We start from the raw sequence: 27,886 nt of genomic DNA, 5'->3' as shown, positions 1-27,886 counted from the left end.
TTTCAGACAAGGTACTTGAGAGAATGGGGAAAGATTTTATCTAGACCATTTTAGGCACCAACATGACTTTGGTTGCTCTGATTCATAACTTGTGTCAGGAAGGGGGCAACACAACTAATTCCTCACATTTTTTCAATGGCTTCTGATACCGCCAGCAATTGACTGTGCAATACCATGTTGCACCAGTCCTTAAAGGTCTGCACTGGCTGCCTGCTTGCTACTGAGCCAAATTTACAGGGCTGACTCCAACATTTAATACCCTACAAGTTATATCACCAAGCTGTCTGAAGGTGTGACTGTCCTGCCCATGAGCTTAGATCTACTGGGGAGGTCCTTTTAATTATACCAGCATTAGGACCAGGATACCAGGACCCTGAAAGGACCATCTCAGTGGCAGTACCCCAGTTGCAGAACATCCTTCTCTTGAGCTTGTACCATCATTAGTTAGCTTTTAGAACTACCTGAAAATATTGCCCTAGATATTGGATTTTACAGATGGAAGGATTTGTGCATTGAGATCTGGTTTTTAATTGGTATATTGAAAATTTTGCTTTTGATGCATGTGAACAAAAGAAGAGTGGGGGAGCAGTCAGACAAATCAGAGAACATTTCTTCTGTTGTTTTACTTTTGGGGGTCAAAATTCCATGGCCATAAATGTATTAGAAATTTTCCCATAGGGATCAATGGAAATTGACAACCCATTATGCAAACTCTTGCCTAACGAACAGTTTCCAAGGAACAGATTGTGTTCAGGAAGCGAGACCTGTGTGTGTCTTACAAAAACTTTGTGAAACTACTTGGAATCTGCAGCTACTCATATTCACAATAGCTTTCCTGATGGTCATCATTTCCACAAGCAGGCTAATGTGTTTTGTGTTCTTCACTCCAACCTAGAAGGATATAGGGTTACCGAGTACTGAATCCTGCTAAGACAGAGACACTCTGGGTAAGAGGTTCCCAGATTTGATCACTGCTGAGTCTGCCTATTCTAGATGGGGTTGCACTCCCTCTGAAAGCACAGGTATGCAGTTTAGGGGAACTCTTGGAGCCATCGTTGTCCATTGAGGCCCAGCTGGCCTCTGTGGCAAAGAGCACCTATCATCAGATTCAGCTGGTATGTCAACTGTGCCATTTATTGGACAGTGCTAAGTTGGCCACTGTGACACATGCATTGATAACCTCGTGTCTGGATTACTGTGATGTGCTCTATATGGGTCTCCCCCGATGCAGCTGGCACAGAATATTGCAGCCCGTGTGGTAAGTGGTGCTCCTTATCACACTATTGCCTCCCTTATTAGCCACCAAGCCAGTCTTAAGGTTCTGCTACTAGCATGCAACGTCCTAAGAAACTCCGGAGCATGTTACCTGAAAAACGATCTTCCTCTTCACTGCTTGGTAGGGTACTATCATCAGCTAATGTAACCCAGTTAGTTTTGTCACAGCCTAATGATTACCAGCTTGTGGTAACACAGAAGCCAGGCTTTTCACTGGTGGCACTAGTGTTGTGGAAAGCCCTCACTGCTAAAATACAAGAGGCCCAATCAGTGATGGCAGTTCTCCGGCTCATGAAGACACCTGTTTATGCAAGCATTCCCCTGAACTGAACTGAAATTTATTGATTTATTTTATTAAATTTCTATGCCACACTTCATCTGAGGATCACAGAACAGTTTACAATATAGAAACACAAAATTCATAACATAGCACAGTAACAAACAAAAACAATACTTCCCACACTATTGTATTTTATTTATTAAATTTCTGTTGTGCTTGTGCACATACTCTGATGGGACTCATTAATTGAATCCCACCCCACATTTAATAGTATTTACTGATTTTTGAAATGTGATAGCACCACATTATAATTGGCCGGATCAGAGGAAATACAGCTTGTTCTACCATATCATCATGCAGTCTTACAGCACAGCTGTGATATTCATGCCCATATTCAGAATATTTTATCACCCATCTCTCCCTTGTTAATCCTGCATTGCAGCAACAGAATAATACTGGAAAATTCTAACATTCCTTCAGGATGGGTATATCACATATTTCTGATACTTGTTGCGCATTAGTAGATCAAGCAGATTGCTGTGGTGTGTGGAACAATTTTCCTGCAAATTCCAAAGATCTCAGAAGCCTGTTCTGCAGTAACTTGGAGCAGGGCTCTCCATTGTGTAAAATAGCATTAATGCTGATATACAACAGGGCCTACTATCTGCAGTTTTTTGAAACCATTAGTGGCATTTTTGTTCAGGCAGGCCTTCCCAGCTTTAAAAATGGGTCTTTACCATGAGTGTCTGCTATGTTAGCATTTTAATCTCATTTTAAACATATTTGCCTTTTTTGTGTTTTTAACTATTTTTAACTCTTAGGTGTAAAATGCATTGAGAGGGTTGCTTAGAAGCTGATTGACAAATCAATGAGAAGGAGGCAGAGGAGGATACATTTTAAAGAAACATATGCTTAGTTATACATACTGCAATTGGTTCATTTTATTAGTGGAATATGAATGATTAGAACCTGAATCCTAAATTCATTTATTTCAAAAAAAAAATCTAGTGACTTTAATAACATTTATGTGCCTCATGCTACGAAAGCTGCTACTTTTATATGTCTTATTTTTAAGCAAATTGATACATACTAGTATAGCATCTAGAATAGTGACTGTGATTCATGAGTTGATGCTCAATGAGAGAATTAGCTTTTGGTATGATAGTCTGTTAGTTACTTACATTTCTGTTCTCCTGTGGGCTTTCTGTTTATGCTAGTTTTCCTTTCTAAGCGACTTTAATTTAGGTCACAATATGAGGTACAGCAAATGTGCCATATTTTGTTAAATCAGAGTTATGGGATCCATTCATCCTCTTACTGTCACTACATTTATTAATGTCTGCATACACTTTCTAAAAATATCCTTTCAACACTTAAATCCATACTTGCTCTTATTTTGCTTTTAGTCATAAATCTTGTTCTTGGGTTCAAGACAGACTTATCTCCTGGAGTTTCCATCACTAAGCATTGAAATATATATTTTAATTCGCTTCTGCAGTACTTCTGTGAAGAAGTATTATTAGAGAGGATCCCTGTCTTAAATGTAAAGTAATTGATGAATTATTCCACTTACGAACCATTGCTATATTATTGTATGGCAAACAGGATATGGCAAACATGATTCTTATCTTACAAAATTTTCATGTTCTTACATAATAAATTCCTAAGTAGTCTACTACTTCATCTGAAAAGTACCCAATAGGCATACAACTTTGGTTTTTTGTATAAAGTACAGTGCATGTTACTTTTCCAGCTGTATTTCCTTGTCATACTGGACTAAATGTGATAGCACTACCATCACTTATTTATTTATTTATTTATTTATTTATTTATTTATTTCCTAGTGCACATTGGTGTGTCTGTTTGCACAGTTTTGTCTAATGAATACTTTCATGAAAGTATGTTGATCTATTTTTTTATCTCTTAATTACATAAAATAAACTACATTTCTGCCAACATATGTCTCATGCACTGTGTAATATTGCAGATATATACATTGTATTTTGAGAAAGAAAGAGACCTTAACTCCCAGCAGACACACCAACTAAAGTTATCACCTAAAGAGTAGTTTTGCCAGGCATGTAGCTGAAACAGTCTCATTGATTCATAATCATACTGCCTTTCCAGAACAAAATGTAGGAAGAATGGATCATACTAGTGTGCTATAAATGAATATATGATATAACACAATCTTTAGCCTTCAATTTTCCACATAATGAACACCATTGAATTACTTTACTGATGGTTTTATGAGAATATTCACTAATAATATAAATATAATCAGATTTAAGGGTCCTTGTGTCCATTTCTGATTTCTGAGCATGACTTTGCTTAACCATATGTGTGGCTCTTTGTGGGCGACCACTTAATGAAGGAATGAAAGCTCCCTGGTGTAACTAATTTTCTTAGGAAACTATTGTTCACCTAAATCCCACTCTGAGCCTCAAACACAGATAAATATTTCAAGAAATAAAAGGTAAATTTGAATTTAGAAGAAAGTGTTGATCCACTTAATGAGATCATTTTGCCACTTGCTACCATCTGCACAGTTCCTGTTTCTTTAAATCAATTCATTTTGAAAGGTTTTTTTGATTTTGTGTGTGTGTGCCTGTACCTGTTCCCAAGAGAGATGCCCTCACGCTATATGTAGGCTCTATGTCGTCAAACTCTTCGAAGAAAACTAACTGCAGGTAAGTGATGTTGTTTTTGTGAATAGAGGTGGGAGATTGTGATATTAAAATGCTGTGGGATTTTCAAACCTTTCTCAAATCTCAGAAAACGTTTGCATCTGGGAATGGGCAAAGGTTCTGTCCAGTTCTTGTTGTGCTCTAAGCACGTCACCATCCCTAAATTGACCTGCTTTTCCTTGAACCTGGGAGTCAGAAATCCCTTTTTCTCTTCTGTTTTTCTGCTGCAGAAATTCCCAACATTCCCATTTTGTGGGCTCCAGAGAGGGGTAAGCAACATCTTCAATCCCAGCCAATCATTTCTAATCCAGCTCTTTGCTAGTATTTTGGTTTGTTTTATTTTGAAATCATTTATTAGAAACAATTTTAGACGCGTTCCCATTTCTTTAATTTCCTTGTGGATTCTCATTCTTTAATTTCATTTATAGGAGGGTCCCCAGGCCTCCCTCAGGCACTAGGGCTCAGCCTCATTTCCATTTGTGTGCTGTACTCTTGTGGATTTTCACAATACACTATGTTGATCTAATGCTGTTACTGGAAGATGAGCATCCAGATTCTGGGGTTCTTTCACTTAAAATATTCTTAGTTCCGAAAGAATAATGTCATCTCACTGCCCTGGCAATCTGTTCAAGAGCTTCTCTTTCCTCCTTGCCAGCAGCTTTCTCTGATTATTCATGGGCACAGCCCTCTTCAAACTCTGCTTTTAAAAAATGATATGGCGCTCATTGCTTTCTTTCTGCTTTGTCTACTTGCTGGCTGCCTGGCATTGCAATATACTATTTTGCTGCTTGATTTCCTGGAATGGTCCTCTTCACCACTGATTGTGTGGCATAAGACTGCCCAAGGTACTACCCATGTATCCTTGCTGCCATTTGTATATGACTGCTTATAGGCAGTACCTCCAACTGAACTTCTCTCTTTTCACTGGCTAGCATTGCTCCCTTGCTGCTGTGTGCATCTGCTGACTTCATGGAACTGCTGTTCTGATGCTTTGTGACCTGCTGATTGATTGATACTGCTCTATCAACTTGTTGCCTGTTTTGTCTTTTCCCTCCTGCCTTGTCCGCTTGACCACTAGCTTACATATAACTTGTGCTGCCCTCGGAATCTGATTACACATCAGCATTGCTGTGTTTATGCAATCGTGCTCATCTGCTGATTGTTTGCCATTCCTCTTTTTGCTTCTTTACTGCTTACTCTTCCGAAAATCTAAGTAAAAATGTGAGGAAGTGAAAAATGCTCTGATTGGCTCAAACATGCCCTTATCCAAGCTCACATACCCACATTTTGTAAATGTATTCCTCTCTATTTTCATCAGAATACTCAATCTCAGCCTCTAGATAGATTGAGGGAGTCTGGATCTCATTTTTAGTCTTTTCTTCCATTATTTACCTCATAAAACAAAATACTTTACAATATGCATAAAGATTAGTAGCAAGAACAATTTATGTTTATGAAGTGGTTCATACCAAACTTACTGAAATGATTTCACTATGGCTACATAACATAGTTAATTATTTATCCCATCATTTTATTGATAGTGAAACAAACTCAGGCAGATTAAAGTTGGATCTCTTGTTTCAGCAAATTTGACCATGATCATAAATGAGGGAAGGAATTGCAAGGCTGATGTTTCAATTACTTGATTGACTCCCTGTTAAGTGTACCCTAATTTATTTTGCAATGTTGATTTTAAAGCGTTTGGGAGACCAATATTACAAGAGAGCAAAAAAGCCGGCTATATAACATACAAAACAAATGGCTATCTCACCATTACTAGATATGTGGCAGGTCATTCTGTTGTATAAAGGGCAAAGCTGAAAACATCTCACTGTTGACTTAGCTGATGTGATTCTTCCAGCTTATTGTAGTCTAGCCTAAAGAAAAAGTAGAAAAGATTCCATTTAATGTATTGATTTTATGGCAGAATTGTAGAGGGGGAGGTGTTGCTGAGCAAACCTTTGACCATCACATTCTATCTATAAAAAAAGTTCTGAGGAGTCTGGCAAAAGATAACAGCTTTTTAAAAGACAGTAACTTTTTTTCTTTTGAAAATATTCTTAGTGCAGTACCAAATGTATCCCAGCTTCAAATGTTCATTCACAGCACTATCACTTATGTTATAAGTTTCAAAATCTAAGAGCCTGTGTTCTTAACTTCTACCTGTGTTCCACACAGCTGACATAACTCATGTCTGTTGCTGATACTCTCTTTCCCATTATCACCTAAGTTTAAAAAGCATTTCTGCAGCCGGCCAACTAACAGAGAATGTAGTTGAGACTTGTATTCATGGCTTCACACTGAATGAACTAAAATCTGAATTTTGTTAGAATTTGTGGAGCTTGCAGCACTGGGAAGGCTAGTTTTCTTGGAATATTGTATAGTTGCTTAAATTATAAGGAATTCTAGTGGAAATAGTAAGTTTTGCATGACTTCCTCTAATTTCCAGTCACTGCTCTCTGCACGTTTTTAATGTCTTTGCTCCCTCCTTCATGCATTTTGAAATGACAACAAATTGTGTTGTATGGGACTGAGTGGCTCGTAGATAAATCCCCATTATCCAATTCTAACTGACACAAATATTTGCTTTCCTGCATCATGTAAAAGTTTAAAAGTATAACTGAAAGTGTTAGGTTTCAACTTTTCCAACATATACTATCCAATTCACTGCTTTTGTTTTTGTTTTTAAAGCCGGCAAACCTAATTGCAAATGAATTATTTGATACTCTTTCAACTGAAAATTGTAACTGCTGAAATATCAGGGGGGATTTCAACAGGAAAGTTACTAATAAAATAGGATGGACTTTTCAACTGAAATAGTGAATGATGCACACACATTCTAGCAACATAATAGCAATGTTTGTTTCATTTTATGAAGCCTGTGATTTTTTTGCAATTAATGTAAACTTGCATTATTTTTGTTTGCAACTTTACTCCCAATGTTATCAGTTTTTCTTGACTGACATTCCTCGTATTCAAACTGAAATTCTATTCTTCAGTTTCTTCTTTTTTGAAAACTACTTTGTCTTGTGTGCTTATCAGTAGCATTTTAATTTATTTTAGTCCATTGCCTCTAGTGTCTGAAGCCAAACTACAATCTTTCATTCAAAATAATTTTCGTTTGTTTTAGCATCTCTTCCAAGGAACTTTCTCTTATTATATTAACCAAAGTTTTTAATATTTTTTAAGGCTGGTGGTTTTCGTATTAGTTTCTTGCAACCACAATTAAAATAAGGGTACTGAATTATTTGCAACATTTAGGTTTCCCAGAGTCCAACCAGAATTTTCAATCCTAATTTATTATAAACTCCTTTTCTTTCCCCCTTTTAAGAACACCCAACATGTGTATGCTATCTTGGTCTAGTTTGGACATTTCAGCTGTTTTAGGTTCAGATTTTTAAACACACACCTTTGAAATTCTGAAAAATAAACTCCCCAATTAAAACTCTCAGCTGTATCTTTAGCCCTTATTGTTCTGTTATATTATCCTTACAATAAGCACTTTGTCTTTTTGTCATGTAATCACAAAATATCCTGAGCTCTTTAGAATCACATGGCACCAGAGTTGTAGTTTTATTTCTCATTAAACTTAGAAAATTAATTTATACCTTTGAATCAGTTTCCATTTTGTATGTGGAAAATGTTTGTATCATTGCTGGCATATCTATTGACAGTACAAAAATTTTATTGGTTATCTGATCTTCATGAGGCTTCAAAGATTTAATCTTGCTGATATGTGGACTTCTGTGATTTTCTTTAACCAAGTATTTATTTATTTATTCAAAAATGAAATGGTGTGTGATTCAGGGCATTATCTTCATCTGAGCCCTACTCTATGGAATAGGATTTAGCCATACAGATTGTAGCAATAGGACCATTGAGGTCTTACAATATTTTTTGTAAGTTAGATAAAGGTAGAACATCAAATGTAGTCAGTTCAGTTTTTGGCCTCATAAAGATTGTTCTTTCCCCTCTAACCAGGTAGATCTCATTTTGCCAAGTCATGACTTCTGCTCTCCCTAGCAATGTGCTTCCTGCAAAGCTCATGGGATCAAAAGCATGTACATATTTTATCCAACATGTGTTGTTTTCAAAGTGTTAGACAAAGCATGCTTGAAGTTGTTGTTCTTGACAATTTTGTATCCATATTGCCTCCACTCAAACATAGTTGTGGTTACTAGAGTTGTTTTGCGTCGTGGTGGTGGTAGTTTTTGTTGATATCATTTATAGTATTTTCGTGAAATATAGGTGATCATTCTGCAAACGTTTTAGAGATTGTTTTAAGCCTTTGAATCATCAGTGCAGCTTACTTTATACCACTGAAGTGTCGGTAGTGAAGTGGAAATAATACTATTTAAAGCTGAACTTAAAAGTTCAGTATGAGCAATCTTGTTGTTTTTTTTTAAAAAAATAACTATATTGACATCTCATATTAATAATAGGTAATTACTCATCACCACACAATATATATAGATCATATATATCCGCCCTCCCACCTGCTCAGTCACCAAACTGTCCCAAGGTAGTCTGAAGAAGGCCTCTTCAGATGAGAGAGTATCTGCAAACTCTCAACTAAGCCTCCCCTGCTTACTATAGTAAACAGTGATGGAGAGAAGGATTATAATGCCAGTTGGAGAATCCCCAGCTGGAGAATACCTAAAGCATTCCTTTTGTCCACAAAAGCAACCTAGCACTTGAGCAGTAGCAAGTCACAGCCAAGAGGTATACTGGTAATAAAGTTCTCAGGGTCACTTTACACATTTCAGAATTTATCACAACTACGATCTATATACAGAAGGAATTTAGATAACATGCATGCAGATAATAGAGCAAAAAAACCTGAATGTGTGATCATCACACAACACAGCCCTCACAATTGAGGCGGCCCAGGGCTGCAACATCATCACACCATGCACACACACCCCACGGCATGCACGCATGATGAAGGCATGCCCCACGGTGTGCGTGCACACCCTGCAGTGTGCTGATGTCACTCACACAATCCGCAGGACGTTCTGACATATCTTGCGGATGTCCCCCGGCTTGTGGGTGTGACGTCAACACGCCCCGTGGCGTGTGTGTGCGGCCGCCAGGAGGCGGTAAAGAATTGGAAAACACCTGAAGTAGTGGAGAACCCACTCTGAATAAATTACAACATGAGTTTTTAAACTGTCTGAACTATAAACTATTCTAAAGGTTTATGGATTCATGTTTAAACTCTAATTGGCTTTAATAAACTTACTAGACCATGCAAAATGTTTGACCTACCAAAACAGGCACAGCCCTAGACTTTTATGGTGCCACTTAAGGGCATGAAAAACTGTTCTTCTTGCTTGCCTGACTGCAGAAACAGAACTTAAATAATACTCAGTTTTTTATAGGAAAGAATTATAAATTTATCTGGATTTCAGTCCTTATCAATTTGTGTTACGCAGCACAGAATGTTCAACACAATGGGCTGTAGCCAATGTACTTTGTCCACTAGTGTGAGGGCTTTTTTGCGGATGAGTTTCAATGTTGTACAATATAGGAATCAAATGCAACAGTTGCTAGCGGAGACTCATTTCTTTTGCAAAATCTTTCTACATTCTGACAATCACAGAAACAAAGTATGAATGACTTGCATTCTTTTATGTGCCTCTCTAATGTTTAAGAGCGCTTGTACATTTCCCTGTTGGAAGTGGTACACATGTGAACATAATAGATTTTTCCCCCATAGGAGAGTTGTATAAGCATCTTTTCTCTACCAGATCCATGTTTGTGTATTTTATGTATTGTAGTTAAAACATTTCTGCACCACCTTTCAATTAAAAATGCCTAGGGTGGTTCACAATCACTCCCATTGTGTTTAAGGAAAAGAGCCAAAACAGAAAGCATACTTCAAATTTGAAATGAGTGTTAATATCTATAGACTTTCTAGGAATTACCTTTTATATTTTTCTGGCAAATCCAGCATTATTCATCATTGTATATCCACTTTTAGGTTTCAGGAATAAATGTATGTATTCTTTTAGAACTTAAGATCAGTAGCACCTACCTAACAATAAATCAAACACATATTTAGAACTATCCCCCTTTCACTTGATCTGTTTCACCTTTTCTCAAATATATTTGTGGGTTTTGTCTAAGGTTTGAAATGGCTTTAGTCTCTTTTCCTAGAGTGTTCTATTTTTGAAACAGAAAATAATAAGAGCAGTTACTATTAAAATATTTTTTGTGCCTTTAGTGACTTGTCTTTTGCGCTATTGTACTTCCCCTCCCACAGTTTTTACTTTTCTATAGTTCAAAACTCATTCCACAATTCACCAATAAACTTGTTCCTTCCCATTGTCCACATTGTATTGATATATTATGATTCCACCTTTTTCTACATGATTAGTTTTGATGATATATGGTTCTTTGACATCTCATTTACATTAGATGCCATTATGTTATTTCCAGATAATGTTTGCATTTGTGCAAAAGATAATTGTGCATTCTGTAGTAATTTTATACTTAAAAAAATAACTCATTGTATATGATCCTGACCACCTTGAATGCAAATGATTCACATGGGCAAAATGGAGCCTATGCATGCAGACAGAGTGAATGGCCACTAGGGAAATGTAAAGCCTGTGTGGATTGGAGCATGAGTCATTTGGTTGAGGGTTGGATGAAGGTACATGACAGGTAAACCAAGACTTTCTCTTGATGGCCAGTAGTGGCACCTGCTCATCAACCTTTATGTGTTAGTGTATACAAGCAACTAGGGTGGGGAATGGAGGGGTAGGGAATCTAGCGAGTCTCTTCGTCTTGCGGTTTTTTCGTCTTGCGAAGCAAGCCCATTAGCGGCTTAGCGGATTAGTGCTATTAGTGGCTTAGGGGCTTAGCGGATCAGCTGATAAGCGGCTTAGCGGATCAGCTGATAAGCGGCTTAGCAGATCAGCTGGTAAGCGGCTTAGCGGCTTAGCGGATCAGCTGATAAGCGGCTTAGCGGATCATCTGTTAAGCGGCTTAGCGGCTTAGCAGATCAGCTGATAAGCGGTTTAGCGGCTTAGCGGATCAGTTGATAAGCGGCTTAGCGGCTTAGAAAAAGGGGGAGGGGAGGAAAAAAACCCCGCAGGAACTCAAGACATTTTCGTCTTGCGAAGCAAGCCCATAGGAAATTCGTTTTGCGAAGCACCTCCAAAACGGAAAACCCTTTCGTCTAGCGGGTTTTCCGTCTTGCAAGGCATTCGTCTTGCGGGGCACCACTGTAATTTTATGGGAACCTCAACCCATGCTACACTTGTGGGGAACTGAATTGGTCCCTAGTATTTTTAAGAATTTCCGAAATGTGAAACTACTGTGATGTTAATCAGTTTGCACTGTACAGTTGCAAAGGACATTGCCTCAGTGGCATCCATAGTTCAGGGGTGGTACTCAGTCCATTTGTGCAACAGACAGAGGAGAAAAGCCTGTGTAAAGTTTTGTTCAGCTATATGTCAATGAGTCACATTGTAAGCAATGACAGTTAAAGCAGAAATACCTAAAATACACTATTTGATTGAGGTCACATAATGACATTGTTGTCGTCAAACCTTAGCATTACCAGTCTTTACTTGTAACTCTTCTAAACTGGCAGTTAAGTAATAGTTGCAATTTCACAGCTTGCTCACTTTCTATACTCATTATGGCTCAGTCTCTTCATTCAGTATCTCAGTTCCCCTGCAGTGTATTCAGTTCTTCTGATCTCAAACTTTCCTCTACTTTTGTTTCATGTAGTTTAACAAACTAACTGTGTAAGATACAATTGGTTGCTAAGTCTATGAAGAAATCGGAGCACAGATTACCGGTATGTAAAGTAGTTAATCAAATAGAACTTAGGCAACATATTTCAAGTTTTTGTGTATTGGCACAGTATTAATATAGTGACTCACATATCCCTCTGGTAATTTATATGCAGATAAATAAATGAACTTGTTAAGACTGGAGCTAGAAGCAGAGGCAAATGCTTTATCTTCTACCCATCCCTGTCCCCAGTGTTCTGCAGTGAAAGTCAAAATGATGGATAAAACTCATTTGACAAATTACTAATAGAAAACCAGGTGGGTATAATTTAGAGTAACAGACACAGGCCATTGATTGGAATACTATCAGTAATATACAATGTGTATCTTTATAAGGTATAAACTTGGGAGATTAAAAAAAACCATAATGTGAACATATTATCTGACACATGCAAAGACTGAGCAAGCTTTTCTTAGGAGGGTCTGGTAGTAGTAGAAGAACAGTTTCCTCACCCAGTTCTCTTATCTGCCTTCATTTTACCCCATCTTTATGTATACAAGGCCTTTGTGAGTTCCTGTTTTCTCTGTAGTGCAGACAGTTAATAGGCTAACATTAACCAGTTCCTATCTGTACCCCTCTAACGTTTTGCAGAGCCATTCCCTGTGTAACTGTTTTCATGTCCTCAACCCAATGCACTACACTGAAACTATGTTTTCCTGATCTCAGGGGTTGCCCTGGATGAGTTTCTTTCCCCTTTTATTTTTAGAACCCTACCTCAAATTAAGACCTTTTGACATCAATGAGTTGTCCAACTATTTGATTAATGTGATGTCCATGCAGTCTTTATGTACCTATGGAACTTCTCATTCTGATTTACCAGGACTGAGACGTGTTTAGTTGGAATTTTGCTACTTTTTATTGTGTCAGCCTTTTTTGTGAAATAAAGCACTAGCTTTTGTGGGTGAAAGTGGATAATTCTGTTTTGTTAAGGGGCAATAATACCTAACTTCTTCCAAAGGACATCCTTTAGAGATCTGGCATAAGAATAATTCTACTACAGGACAAAGATACAGATACCTCCTCTACAGTCACTATATTTAATGTCACATATAGGATAAAATTGCTTATCTGAGCTCGCTGTCCTTTCCATTTTTAGTCTTCCATAGCCTATACATATTTAATAATTGCAATGCCTGCTAGCTAAGGCTATTTGTCAAGGTCATTTTTTTCCTGACTTGAATTCTATTGAAGGGCTCCCTGGGCTGCAGGATCATTGTTTATGGAGCTCTTTTGTATCTTGTACTAGCACCCTCTTCAAAGTGTCATTCTGCTCAAGGACAAAGAAGAGGGATCTTAGTACATAAATTAAGGTAGAAGTGTTTGTGAAAAGCTTAGAAAAGCATTTCATTACTTGAAGAGTGAGGAATAATATCCTTGTATGTGCATTACAAATTATGTGTACAGTGTATTGTTAAATCCTTGTTTAGACCAGGTTTGGTTACCTACTGGAGCATTCTGAGGCAGATAGCTGCAGTTCATGTAACTGATAATTAGGAGATTCAGAACCCCATTAGCATACATTATATAACAGATGTATGAATATGTTGTTGTTTAATTTACAAATTGCCTTTTACATGCAACTCAAGGCAATGTCACTACATACAATTAAAAAAGCAAGCTAAAATAGTTTTTTTAAAAAACATTCAGCACAAAATTTAACTAAAGCTGCGTTTAAAACAATACAAAATGAACACATAAAGCAGAGATATTTTCATTCAGGTGGAAAAGCTTACTGAAACAAAATTGTCTTCAGCTGCAAAGCTTACTCAGGAGTCTTTCATACTTGTCAGACTCTGACAATTCATGTAAATACATTTTGTATCTTGTTAAATTTTGGATTTTCTCAGTAGGCTCTGAAGCAAAGTGTGAATTCTTTCCATTTTGTGTAGTGCCTCCTTGTGATAGCATGATTGGATCAAATCACTTGATCATCATTCTGAGGACCTTAATGAAGGAGCTTTCATGCCCCAAAAATTGCTTTCATCAACAATTATCATTAAATAGATAAAATCCAGAGTAATTTTTCCAAAACCCATGGGCAGAGAGTTTCAGTGATCTAGCTTGGGGAAACTGCATCTGAGAGCTATTTGTAGCCTGTGAAAAATCATATAACAAAAGATCCTCATAGAACATCTGGGCTGTAGCCTGACAACACCACAGGAGACCACAATTGATGGCAAAAAACGTTGCCTGAATAAACCTGGTACCATATTGTTTCTTACATATGCAAATCTTCTTTTTTCAAATATAGCTGAATTGTACATTTTTTAAAAAGTTTTTGAGACTATATAGTGGGATATTCTAAATACACACATACATGCAAGTTTAGAGTGGAATTCAATATTGTGCCATGATGAATGCCCCATTAGAACAAGCATTGCAGCTTGCTGGATGGAATGATACCCCTCTTTTCCCACTTTGTGCTGTTCTGGGGGTTATTTTGATCCTCCCCTAGCCAATTTTGGGGGCACTGGGGTGTGTGTGGGAGGAGCATAGGGCTTGTTCTGATAGGACTCATTCATTGTAAATCCCACCCTTACTCTTTAACTAAACTTCTGCTACAAGATTCCTTTATAAATGGCAATTCTTCCTTAATGTTTGTAATAAAATTTCTTAGATAGAATATTAAACATGTCTCTTACTCATGTTCCCACATTTTACGGTTGTACCAGAAAACAAAAAAGTTGGAAAAGGTTCAGAAAAGGACAACTAAAATGATCAAGGAGTTGGAATGAAATGAGGCAAAGTTACATTTTTTTAAGAGGGAGGGAGATGACAGAGGTCTAAATTTATGCATTGTCATATAGAGCTAGGCACCATCCAAGGAGGCTGAATGTTGGAAAGTGCAGGATGGACAAAATGAAGTACAGTCAAACCTTGGTTCCCAAATGCCTCCATTTTAGAATGTTTCGGCTCCTAAATGCCAAAAACCCGGAAGTAACTGCTCCAGTTTTTGAACAATTTTCGGAAGCCGAATGTGCTACGCAGCTTTTGTTTTGAGTTTCCTTATTGTATTGTGGCTTCCGCTTTCAGTTTTCGGTTGTCGAAGATTTCGGAAGTCGAACGGTCTTCCGGAACGGATTATGTTCGACAACCGAGATTTGTACAGTGGTACCTCGGTTTAAGAACAGTCCTATTTTCGAACAATTCGGTTTATGAACTCCTCAAAACCGGAAGTAGTGTCCCAGTTTGAGAACTTTACCTCCGTCTAGGAACGGAATCTGAACGGTGGAAGGGCACCGGCGACAGGAGGCCTCATTAGGGAAAGCATGCCTCGATTTAAGAAAGGTTTTGGTTTAAGAACAGACTTCCGGAACGGATTAAGTTCGTAAACCAAGGTACCACTGTACTTCTTTAAACAATGCATAGTTAAACTACAGAACTCTCTCCCACAAGATGTACAGATAGCCACCAACTTGGATAGTTTTAAAAATGCTCCCTGAGGGGAGTTGAAAAAGAAGAAGCTTGAGAGTTGCCACCATCCAGCTCCCAGAGTGACCCTCCTTCCCCCAACTGCCACCATAGTGGCATCTGAAGGATCATCTTGCCCTGAGGGGAGTGAGAAGAAACAGTAACAGCTTCTTCTAAAACATACAACCCTAGCATTTGGCCATCATTTTGCCCTGCCAATAACAGCATTGCCTCCTCTAGTAAACTAGTCAGGAATTATTTGCATCTATTAATGATAGTATATACCACCTCTGTTTCACTTACAGAACTCCCAATATCTTCCTGCCTCAGTGTGTGGGATGTCCACAAAAACAGATTCCTTCAACTGTAGCTGATTCCCTTTCTCCTCTGTTCCTTTGCCTCTTTTCCACATTCTTGCTTTCTTTGGCTTAGTCAGAAACTACAAGTACAGTGGTACCTCGGGTTAAGTACTTAATTCATTCCAGAGGTCCGTTCTTAACCTGAAACTGTTCTTAACCTGAATCACCACTTTAGCTAATGGGGCCTCCTGCTGCCGCCGTGCCGCCGGAGCACGATTTCTGTTCTCATCCTGAAGGAAAGTTCTTAACCCGAGGTACTATTTCTGGGTTAGCGGAGTCTGTAACCTGAAGCGTCTGTAACCCGAGGTACCACTGTAGTGTGTAATTTTTGAAGAAATCCTTTTTTTCAGAATCATCTTAGGAGGGTTTCAGAGAACCAGGTTGCCCCCCGCCGCCACCATTGAGTTTTACATCAAGATATTAAAGGGAAAGCACCATCTGCAAAACAAATTGTAGATTATGTCTTAGATCCAGAGTCTCCTTCTTATCTGTGAAACTTACACTACTTGGAACCATAACTATTGACACATTTTTCTCTGTATTCTTCACTTTCCAAATCTTGTTGTCTTTTCTGTCCTTGGATTGCTCAAACCTGTGTCATGTGTATTCAGACTTTTCTTATGGCATCTAGCTTTTCATTTCAGCCTGCTAGATCATTCCATTCAGTGTTTTCCACAAACTGCCAAGGATAGCTCAGTTCGTAGAGCACGAGTCTTAATCTCAGGGTTGTAGGTTCAAGTCCCACATTGGGCAAAAGATTCCTGCATTGCTGGGGGTTGGACTAGATGACCCTTGTGGTCTCTTCCAACTCTATAATTCTCTGTAGATAACTGCATTTTGATGATTCAAATTATGCAATTTACTCCTTGATGTCATTTTGATACTTGTAATAATAAACAAAATCATTTTGAATTGAAATTGGGCCCTTGTGGTTCATGTTAACTGCCCCTGGTAATACAGGGCCCCCTTCTTTTCATAGTATGCCACAGGTCTTAATCCAAAATCACAAAATACCATAAATTCATGGTAATACACATACAGTGGCATCCCCGGTTGTGAACTGGCTCTGCTCTGGAGGCCTGGCCGTATCCTGAAGATTTCGTAACTGGAGGACCACTTCTGCAAACGCGTTTGCCGTGTTCGCAACCCAAAGGTTACAGTACCCGAAGGTAACATAAGTCGAGGGTCCACGGTACATCCATGTTTTAGTAAAGGTAAAAGGTAAAGGTACCCCTGCCCGTACGGGCCAGTCTTGACAGACTCTGGGGTTGTGCGCCCATCTCACTTAAGAGGCCAGGGGCCAGCGCTGTCCGGAGACACTTCCGGGTCACGTGGCCAGCGTGACAAAGCTGCATCTGGCGAGCCAGAGCTGCACACGGAAACGCTGTTTACCTTCCCGCTGGTAAGCGGTCCCTATTTATCTACTTGCACCCGGAGGTGCTTTCGAACTGCTAGGTTGGCAGGCGCTGGGACCGAGCAGCGGGAGCGCACCCCGCCGCAGGGATTCGAACCGCCGACCTTTCGATCGGCAAGTCCTAGGCGCTGAGGCTTTAACCCACAGCGCCACCTGCGTGTTTTAGTGTTAAACATATTATCAGGGACACATTAAGGCTTGGTAACATAGCTTCATATAAAATTAAATGTCAAGGAAACCTCACTCCCTGACAGGCTGCTTTTTTTGGTATAAGAATACTTTTTGTGAGGGAGCCTTCCATCATTTGCGATCATTCCATTGTCCATTTGCAGGCTAAACCAGTACCTTCCAGAAACAGTTTTACCTTGTGATTAAACTGTCTAGAGAGCCTCTTAGACAGTAAGGAATGCTTGCATGCATTTTGCAAATAAATATTTATTGCAGCACGTACACACTTTGGAATATACAATGAAAATCATATTCTGTTGTTTTAAGATTGAACACTCAAAAAGGATTTGCATCCTGATAAGATTAGAAATGTACTTTCATAGCATACCTAACTATAAGAATGTCCTTAGTATTAGGCCGTAGTGTTAGTGTTTCACTTCCTAGTCTGCCAGAGAGTGGTAGCCTTTGTTATTTCTAGAGGGCTAAAATGGAAATTCATTATCTTATTAGAACTTCTGTAATCTGACGCGCTTTTTGAAAATCTCATGAATGAGTTGTATTGATAGAGTATATAATTTATAAAAAGAAAGGTGAGGTTTTAATACTTGTGTTTAACAATAAAAGTCCAAAATCATTAGCACATTGTACTTGAAGGACATTTTTTTCTCAAAGCAATAGCAGATTATATCTGAATGGCTAAAGCAACTCCACTTTTACATTATTTCTGTTGTGATGGTTGAATCTTGCACAGGACTAGTCTTGTGAATTTCAATTAGCAATAATTGTTCCTTGGATTAACCTCATTGAATCTTTATTTGAATCTTCAAACCTTTCTTCTACCACCATTCTATTCAGATAATATAAGTTGCTTTTATAGTGATGGGGATACTGCTTTTCTATTTGATAGTTGGTTAATGTTAGTTGATTGATGTTGGTAAATTATTCAACTTGCTCAAATATGAAATCTGATCATGTTCAGAATGTAATCTCTGTGTTCCTCAGAAATTATAACTTATGCTTACATAGATGGATACAATGAGGTAGTTTTGTTATACAGAGTAGTTCCATTAAAAATGATGGCTTGCTCCAGTGGGGTAAAGTCTACATTGTGCAACTGTCTGTACCAACCAAATTGTTTCCCCTCCATCTATCCCTTATTTCAAAGAGGGAAAGCTGTGAAAGCATTTGGACTTTATAATTTGTTTTGCAACCTCCATTTTACTGATAAAATTGGTATAAAGCTGATGTAGTATGATGGCTATAGTGGGTAAGAGATGAACTATGAAAATCTTTGTTTAAACCTCACCTCCACCATGAAATCACTAAGTGAACCTAACTTAGACAACTACTCCCTCCCAGCTTTAGTCCCTATGCACAACATTAGAAGTAATAATACTGACATATTTTGCAGGATTGTTTGAAAGGATTGCAATTATATAATGCAAGCATTTAGTGAAAACACTATACAAATGAAGCATTTAGTGAAAACACTATACAAATGTTAAGTACTATTAAAGAAAATGGTTCCAATTTTATTTATTATGGTCATTTTTACTATTCTTTTTTTCTGTCTGCTACCCAGGACATACTTCCATTACTTTCAGTGTTAATTAATATTGTGTTTAAAAACTGTATAACTGAAAAACAACCTCCTAAAACCAAAGTTTACACTGCAGGCATGTCCTGTCCCCCACTCACCCAGGAGTTATGTTCCGGGGTCCCACATGCATAACTGAAATTGTGAAAAGTGGGGAGGACTCCACTTTAATAGAGAGGGTGTGCAGGGAAGGGGGAGGAGAGAGAGAGACTTGCTCTGAAAATCACTCAACCTGTGAGTGCCTGGGCCTGCCTGCTTGCCTGAGGGGAGCCAGTGCACATGGCAGTGGCTGGCTGAGGAGGACGCCCAGTAGAAATGGTGCCAGGATTGGGGTGCAGATGTACAGCGGAGCAGCAGGTGCCGGGAGAAGGCGCCTCCTGCCCTGTGCAGCTAGTTGATTGAAGGGCACCTTCCCTCGTTCAGACAGCGCCCCCAAGCAACTTCCAGGCAGCAGCCCTGGCCAAGGGAAGGCCTATTTATTTATTTAGCGACGGCCTGCATAAATGCAGGCACGTGTGAGTGGAATGTGCATAAGTGGAGGGCCCTGTACACGCCGGTCCCACTTTATGAAAGTTTGCTATGGGAAAATTCACTTATCTGAACACTAGGAATTAGTACCCAAACCTCACCATACACAGCACAGATTCAGATTTTTTTTACTTCTGTAGTTAGCTGCGGGAAGGGGAGCAACTGGACAAATCAGAGAGCTTTTTTCTGAGGTTTCTTGGGGAGGTTTTTTTTTGGGGGGGGGGTCAGAATTCTGTGGTCAGGAGCACATTAGATTTTTTCCCATAGGAATCTGTAAAAATTGTCAACTCATTTTGCAAACGCTCACCTAATGATTGATGTCATTGGCATGTCATTGCCAGTGGTATTAGGAAGACAGAAAGCCAAGTCAGGCCATTGTTCTGTCTAACTCAGTATTGCTGACTAGCATTGTCTACCCATGGCTTCAGGCTAGGAAAATTCCGAGCCCTATCTGGAGATGTCATAATTTGAGCCTAGAACCTTCTGAATGTAAAGCAGATGCTCTCCCACTGAGCCACAGCCCCAATATAGCATATTATATGGTCTATAAAGTTCCAATTTCCACAGGATAGGCCTACCTTTGAGAGCATTACATGTGAACTGGGTCTTAGAATCTCGTTAGAATTTTCCCCCTAAAAATGTTAAGTAATTCAACAACTTGCAATTTCCCTACCTCCCAAACAAGTGAAACAGCTTAAGTTTATGGTCTCAGGGGAAAGACACCATTTTCAATATCAAAGACTAATGAACTGAAACATAGGAACATTCACAGTTTGGAAATGACCTAATGTATTTCATGCAGGAGAGAGCCAGGATCTGGCTGCTTAAGTATGCAACATAGGGCAGAGGTAATACAGTCCAGAAACCTGGAGCAAGGGGAGAGGTGTCAGAGTGAACCTCAGGATGACTCATGCTGCCTACTTTCTGTTTGGGCTGCAGCCAAAAAATGTCCCTCCCACACAGATGACTCCAGCACATAAGTAGTGGACTTCCCCCTTAGTCCAAGAGATAGCTAATTGTATTTGCCTTTACCGGGGAGAGGAGAAGCTAACAGGCCACCAGAAGTTTAGCTTTAAAGCTTAGGCTTGAAGAAAACAGACTCACTACAAGGGATGGAGTTATACGTCTTCACTCCTGAAACCAAGTAGCTTTATTCATCATGCCACTTTTCTCCTTCTTGCCCAATTGCTGGTTTGAATTTGAGCTGAGGATTTGTTTAGAAAACCAGAACACATAAACATCTGATCTAGTTGTATTTAAGTGTTTTTCTCCTTTTCTTCCTTTGTCCCTTCAGTCCATAATTTCCTATCTATTCCTGTATTTGATAAGAGTTTGGGGTTTGACTGGTCAAGGATAATTTTAACCTTCTTTGAATACATTTTATTAAGTTTAGGTTTAATTTTAAACCTAGCTTTTCTTTTCTTTTAAAATAGAAGTTTACTGCAATTGAAAATATACTATTATTTCAATTCTAAAAACAGCCCCATATATTTTCTTACTGTTTCTGACATCTCTATGGGAAGTTGTAGTTCCTTAATTGAGGAATTTCTTATACAAAGTAGGTGGCAAATGTTACTGTAGCATGCTGATGATATCTTAGCTTCTAAAGTGGAGATATAGCAGGTTTGAAAACCATTGATTGCAAGTCATGGATGGAAGATATGCATTCTTGGCAAAAGATAGTAATCATTTTGAAAGGTTATATAAGTCATTACCTTTCATTAACCATATGCACTGTTAAGGTTACTTAGATTTCTGTGAGAAATCTACTGGGCCAGGTGAGGCTATGAGCAAATCAAATCTATTATTTGCATGGCTTAAGTATTTTGTGGCCAATGGTTGTTAACCATTCGCAAACTAAATGTCATGTTAATTGAGCATCCTTATAGTTATTTAGACTTACTTTTGCATAAACAGATACGTTGGCCTCATTCATATGTCACATTAGTTTAAAACAAGCTATGGTTTCATGTAAGCATACTGGTGCATACTGCTGAGAAGTTATTGTGCCTCTCCTCCCCCGCGTCCTGCTGCTGCTGCCACTCAAGCAGTGCTATTTTTCTAGAAAAAGAGGTGCCGGAACTCGCCATTAACACCTCCCTTGTTCTCTTATTATGGCTATGGCACCGACTTGAGAAACTTGAGTCAAGTTTTGGAGTTTGGCTTGTTTCCTGGTGACAGAATAGCAGGAGAGGAACAGAGTGAGAACTTTTCAACAGCATGCATTAGTTCACTGCATTAAACAATAGCTTGTTTTTAAACTATGGTTTAATTTGATGTGCAAACCTGACTAGTGTATGATCAGCAGAAAGTCCTAGAAATTGTAGTGGAATGTAATGCAAGCTTCCACAGAAGCTAATCTTAGTGGATAAGTGTTTACTGGTTATATGCCCTGAGTCTGTAACATTCACTACTGAAATTCATGCTACGTAGTCTTCAGGAAAAGGACGGAGATTTCAGTTTTTATTTAGTTTTATATTAATTTTACTTTCTTTTTGTTGTTTTCACTCAGTCTGCTGTTTAATCTTTGATTACAGGCTACTAAAGAAGTAATAGAACGAGAGGCCCCAGGGATGGCCTTGGCAATGCTGATGGGATCACTTAATGTTACACCTCTGGGCATGCTCTCTAGGTAAGAATATTAACAAAAATACCATGAATTATTTCTCTAGAAATATTTAAGGTGGTGTAATGTTTGCATTGAGCAATACATTAATACTTGGCCCCTTCATCATTTTCAGATTCAGGTAGATACACTTTTTTGAGGCTCCTGATTTATCCTTTTGGGACCTCTGACATGTTAATAGGCCAGCCAATATTTGAAAGTACTTTAGAAAACGAGTTAATGGTTTCAGTGTGTTAAAAAGCAGGTATCCATGCCAGATCAATTTTACGTAGGGGGACAAAGAGAGTGTGGGTGGATGCCACCTACAAAGAAAAGTTCATTTTCAAAGTCACATATCAGTGAATGGCACGGGATAGGCTATTTTTAGGCTAACTGTCGCATTTCTGAAAGTGATGAACTGATTTAGACATACTGTACACCAAGATGAAGGTAAGCAGCTGTGCTACCAAATATATAATAGCTGTAGTAGTCTTACATTTTAAGGGTGAAGTGCCATAAGGGCAAGAGCAGTAAGCACACTGGAAATTGGCCAAAACATGGCTTTGGAAAGCAGAACTGTTTTAACCATCCCACACAGCTATTTCAAGTCTACTATATATTTAGCAGCCAACATTTTCCTACAATTGCACTGAATGTCTAAGTCAGATAGATACTTACAAAATTACAGTGAATAGAAGACACAGCCATACCTCTTAAAACAGTTACAAGACAAAAAAACCACATGAAATAAAATAAACAGCATATAGATACTAACTTCAGTGTTCCTGGCCCATGTCATCAAAGCTGCTTCTTGTTAATAAAGGTAACAATTATGTGCAATACTGACTTGCCAAACTGAGGCACATTGCCTATGGAACATGAACAAACCATTACATTTTATTTAAAAGTGATTTCCTGGTTATTGTGGGAGGTGATGTAAGCTGGGTAATTTAGAAGAGGGTTTATTCTAGCTAGGAGCTGCAGGCCTACCTTACTGTGAGTTCTCATTTTCATATTTTTACCTGCTTTCTCCTAAAATAAAGCTTTGTTGGAGTTTTGATGCCTCTTGTTTGAAGCTTAAAGGAGTCAGTGTGAACTTTGTATGTTTTGCAAATGGCAACAACAAAGGTGCACTATGTCACTCACAACACCTAACAAGTCAGAAAAGCTGCTAAATTTTGCTAAAAATGATAATACCAATAATGTGTAATAGATTGGCCAGGTTTTCTGACCACATAGCAGCTTGAACTGCTGGACAGCATTTTATTATTTATACCTCACCCATCTGACCGGGTCTTCTAAAAGTTGTATAGTTATTTATCTCCTTGATATCTGATGGAAGGGTGTTCCACAGGAAGGGCCCTACTGCTGAGAAGGTCCTCTGCCTGGTTCACTGTAGCTTCACTTCTCACAGTGAGGGACCTGCAAGGAGTTCCTTGAAGTTGGACCTCTGTGTCTGGGCTGAATGATGGGGGTGGAGACACTCCTTCAGGTATACAGGGCTGAGGGAGTTTAGGGCTTTAAAGGTTAGCATCAACACTTTGAATTGTTCTCAGAAATGTACTGGGAGCCAGTGTAGATCCTTTAGGACCAGTGTTATATGCTCCCAGTGGCCATTCCCAGCCACCAGTCTAGCTGCCACATTCTGGAATAGTTTTAGAGAACTTAAATGCTCAGTTGTGACAATTCAAACTTTGTAATCTGAACAATTTATATGAGAATTATGGAAATCCTGAAAGGGATCACAACAGGACCTGGAATTATTCACCACCTTGTTACTATAACTCACAAATTTATGTTCACACATGTTGGTGTCATTTCTGATTATTACATTGAAGTGTATTCTACAAAGGCTGCTACACAATCCCCTCAAACATATTTGAAGGGGCCAATACAACTTGGTGGGGTGCTTGATGTGCAGCTACTGCAGATATGGAGATAATGTATTGCCATGGATGAAAATTTTGCTAATCTAGCCCACTTTCTGTCTGATGTTCTCATAAGAAGAGGTGTAGACAGCTGGTGACATCACCAAACCCAATGAGGATTGATCAGCCAAGAGAGACTGTTCCAATCTTTCAATATGTTGTGGAGGATTCTACTCTTGCACTTCCTGACCACAAGAGCAACTGAAATCTAACAACTTGAAAATGAAGGTGCTTTCAAATACAATTGCACGTCACTGCCAAAACTCTTTTGAAACCTATAAAGAACTTGCTAAGCTTCCATGGCCTAACAGGCTGTGGCATAGTATCATCTTGCAATAGCCATGGAAAGATGCCCTGCTTGGAAGATACTGTTTTAAAGTAACCTCATCACTTGTATTGGATGGGATCAGTGTTACTCAGATACCAATAGACTTCTATCATGGAATCCTAGAATTGTAGAGTTAGAAGGGACCGTGATGGTAATGTGGTCCAGCCCCCTGCAATGCAAGAACCTCAACTGAAGCATGCATGATGGGTTGCCATCCAACTGCTGCTTCAAAACCTCCCATAAAGGAGAGTCCACCATCTTTGGAGGGAGTCTGTCCTGCAGCTCTTACCATCTAAAAGTTCTTCCTAATGTTTAGCTGATAGCAAAAGCAGGCCCATCTATATATGACTTGGCCAAAAGGGGTTTGGTAGACACTGTAAATTGGGAGTGCTTGCAAAGGCCCTTGCACAGCACTTCCCAAGTTCCCAACAACCGTCAATGAGCTTTGCAAAGCCCTATACTTGGGACTTGGCAAGTGATGAACTCAGGGCTTGCAAAATGCTTTGCTCAGAGCTTCTGAAGCACCTGGCAACCAGCTGGCCAAGCCTTGACATTTATGATGTCAGGTACAAGGCAGGTGGATGTGGCTTGGCCAAAACAGCCTTGCGGCCAAATGGGGAGACCTCGTTGTCCAGATTTGACCCATGGGCTGGAAGTTCTCTCCCCACATCAGATTATAAGAACTAATGTTTAAAATGCTTGAAATAGCTATGTGGAATGGTTAAACAGTAATGCATTTTGAAAACATGTTTTGGCTACAGATTTCCAGTGCTTTTGTTGCTTGAGACCTTAAGCACTTCACCCTTCAAAGATAGACCTTTGCTGTCAGCATATGTTTGTTAGCACTGCTTCTTACCATTTTTGTGTATAGTGTCTTTTAGATCTACAACAGTTTTTTCCAAAAATAGTGTAACTTGTGGCACATGGTGGTACATTTCCTAGAAAATTATCTTCAGTGCTATATTTAGGGTAACATTCTTTGTCACTCTATGTACAGTTGAACTGGCATAGGTGTCTAATTCTTAAAATGCTAATATTGATTTAAGTTTTAAAAAATGACATTTTGATTGGTTAGTATTGGTAAAAATTGGTGTTTGGTAGGGGGAAATCTGGTTAAGGATCTTATTCTGAAACTTTCTTGTGAATCTGCATGTATAAAAACATTGCACTTTCTATACACTACTTCAGCTGATGCAGAGAAATGCTGACTTGCCTAAGGCTGTCTAGTGAATTAATGGCTGCTAGCAACTTCTTGGCTTGTTCTTTCATTCAGTAACCCTCACCTAGCAGTGATTTTCTTATCATAGACACAATCCAGAAAAGGACTGTATTGTAAGTTTCCCCTGAAATAAATTAACTTCTAATGTAATCTTCTTAAGATGGCATGAAACTTGCTCATTAATTAGCTTGTAAGCAGTATTCAACAGAGAACATACATAAACACGGTTCCTATAAATATAGAAAATAAATAAAAATGAATAATTTAGTCATAATAAAATAAATTATTTATAGTCATTTCATAAGTCCCAAAACTAGCAAAGAACAAAGCTTGGTACATATCCCTGTATTTTTATGAGAATTTTTCTCTCACTTTGCTTCCACTAAACTCCCAGCTTTCTTTATAACAACTGCTTTATAACAACTTTATAACAACAATAAGAGCAGTTGCTAAGAAGGTTTATTTTTTTAATGCCAGAGGCTGCATAAGTGGATGCACATGTGTTGTCGTTGTCATGGGACTGTGGCCTGTCTGTACATGACACAGGTATAACTGACTTGGTTCATGTTCGTGAGATATCAAGGAAATTCACTTTACTAAGTATTTGTTAGAACAGTCTTCCCCAGCCTGGTGTCCCCCAGGCCCAGATATTTCTGGCTACAGTTTCCATCAGCCAGTCGTCGGGAATGATGGGAGTTCATCATTCAAACCATCAAGCACCAAATTGAGGAAGTCTGTATTAGAGAAAATTGATACTGTGCCTCTCTTGAGTTGAACATAATTATGATGGGGTGGGGGAACAGAGATTAGGTGGTCACATGTAGCTTTCAAGATGAATTGTAAAATGAAATATTTAAGTATAAATAATTCAACAAGAACACATTATGAGTGTTCTATAAAAGTTAGTGTTTCTGCTCTTTCCATGGCAGAGACTAGCAAATAATGTTGTTCATTGGGTTTCTTCCCTATCATTATTTTATTGTATTTCTAATTTTTGCAGTTAAAAGGGGGAAATGTTAAATGAATTAAAAGTAGACTCATTTCCAAAACTAGACAGTTCATTGTACCATTCAAGCATTGGATTATCTTTATTCTCCTCCTTGCCGCCAAAGTGGCAGTGAAATTGTCATTGTGTATGAATGTGATTGGGATTGTGCGTAATGTGTCCGTTAAGCAGCTTAATTAACTGTAAATCTCATAAGACTTTGAAATATCACTGAGGAACAAAGACTATTCTTGAAGTACTCTAAAATGGGGGTGGGCTTTAAACACAGATCTGCCCATATCACATAGAGGAGCCAATCTGTAGAGCCTTTGGATTTGCCTTGGATATTCTCTTGTTGGCCTTGCTCATTGTCATGTGATGTTAGAAGGCAGAGAGTTCCCATTGTCATATGGGCGGGCAGTTTTCATGGGAATGGCAACTGGAAAGAGGCTAACCCTCACCCGTGCATTGCCACCCCCACCAACAACTATATTTGCACAGCAGTTAAACAGAAAAAGCTCCTGTTGATGCCCACGGGAGTTTTCTCCCTCTAAGCCTAATTGCCACAGGCAGGGGGGATAGAAGGGGGAGGAGAGCAGAAAAAGGGGGTGATGGGGAGAATGAAATGGTTGTAGGGAATGTGGATGTGTGTGGATGGATTTGTGTATGTATGAATACAGAGATGGGAGTGAAGGGTGTACTTGTGTAAATAAGAGTAGCTGTGCGAGAGGGAGACGAAAACAGTATGCAAGGTGGTGATGACCTTAAATTTAAATAAGTTCCCCCCATATAGAAAGAGAAGGGGTATCTCTTTTTTAAAAAGCAAAGGGATGCATGGGTGAGGAGTACAAAACCTCGCCTTGTTGCTTACCGTTCCACACTCCCTTTCTCCAAGTCCTTTTCTCCCGACCAATAATACTTCTGAAATTGGAACCCTGCTAAAGAGGAAAATGGGGTGGGGGAAGAGATTGCAGGAAGGTGATTATGTGAAGGGAATACACTGATATATTACTATCATGTCTAGTTCAGGCTTGAGACTTTGCTACTGAATGGTTACCAAAGCAGTTACTCTATTTGTAGTTATATTAACTTTGCTTGCTTTGTTGCTAATGTGTTTGATACACTTACTAGGATGAGGAAAATGACACAAATCTGCTTCACAGATGTCAAATGGCATTTGCTTCTTGAATCCCTAACTGTAAGAAAGTATTGCACAAGCCTGTTTGGAATCCATCTTCAAGGTCTATGCAGTTTCTGTTGGTGACTTGAGGCTGTGTTTACTCAGTTACTTTC

General features: G+C 38.9%; 1 protein-coding gene and 1 long non-coding RNA gene across 22 annotated transcripts in view; one reads left to right on the top strand and one right to left on the bottom strand.

Moving 5' to 3' along the window:
• Positions 1-27,886, top strand: part of GPHN (gephyrin) — a 234,508-nt gene that overhangs the window by 97,456 nt on the left and 109,166 nt on the right. For 16 of the 21 annotated variants that reach the window (XM_079951142.1, XM_079951123.1, XM_079951140.1 and 13 more), the window contains exons 5-6: positions 4,473-4,511; positions 22,066-22,160. In XM_079951142.1, the coding sequence (XP_079807268.1) occupies positions 4,473-4,511; positions 22,066-22,160 (134 nt within the window). The remainder of the gene's footprint in view (positions 1-4,472; positions 4,512-22,065; positions 22,161-27,886) is intronic. The other 5 variants (XM_079951126.1, XM_079951138.1, XM_079951131.1 and 2 more) reach the window with 1 other exon arrangement.
• On the bottom strand, positions 661-27,533 carry LOC307202879. The gene is made up of 3 exons (XR_013833042.1): positions 27,465-27,533; positions 6,014-6,119; positions 661-891 (listed from the first exon to the last, which is right to left on the bottom strand). It is a non-coding gene; the product is annotated as an uncharacterized lncRNA (long non-coding RNA).

Source organism: Podarcis cretensis (assembly GCF_951804945.1).
Source record: "Podarcis cretensis genome assembly, chromosome: 1".
NCBI classification, from domain to species: Eukaryota; Metazoa; Chordata; class Lepidosauria; order Squamata; family Lacertidae; genus Podarcis; species Podarcis cretensis.
Note: the sequence above shows the minus strand (reverse complement) of the source record. Positions and strands in the feature narration are given on the sequence as shown.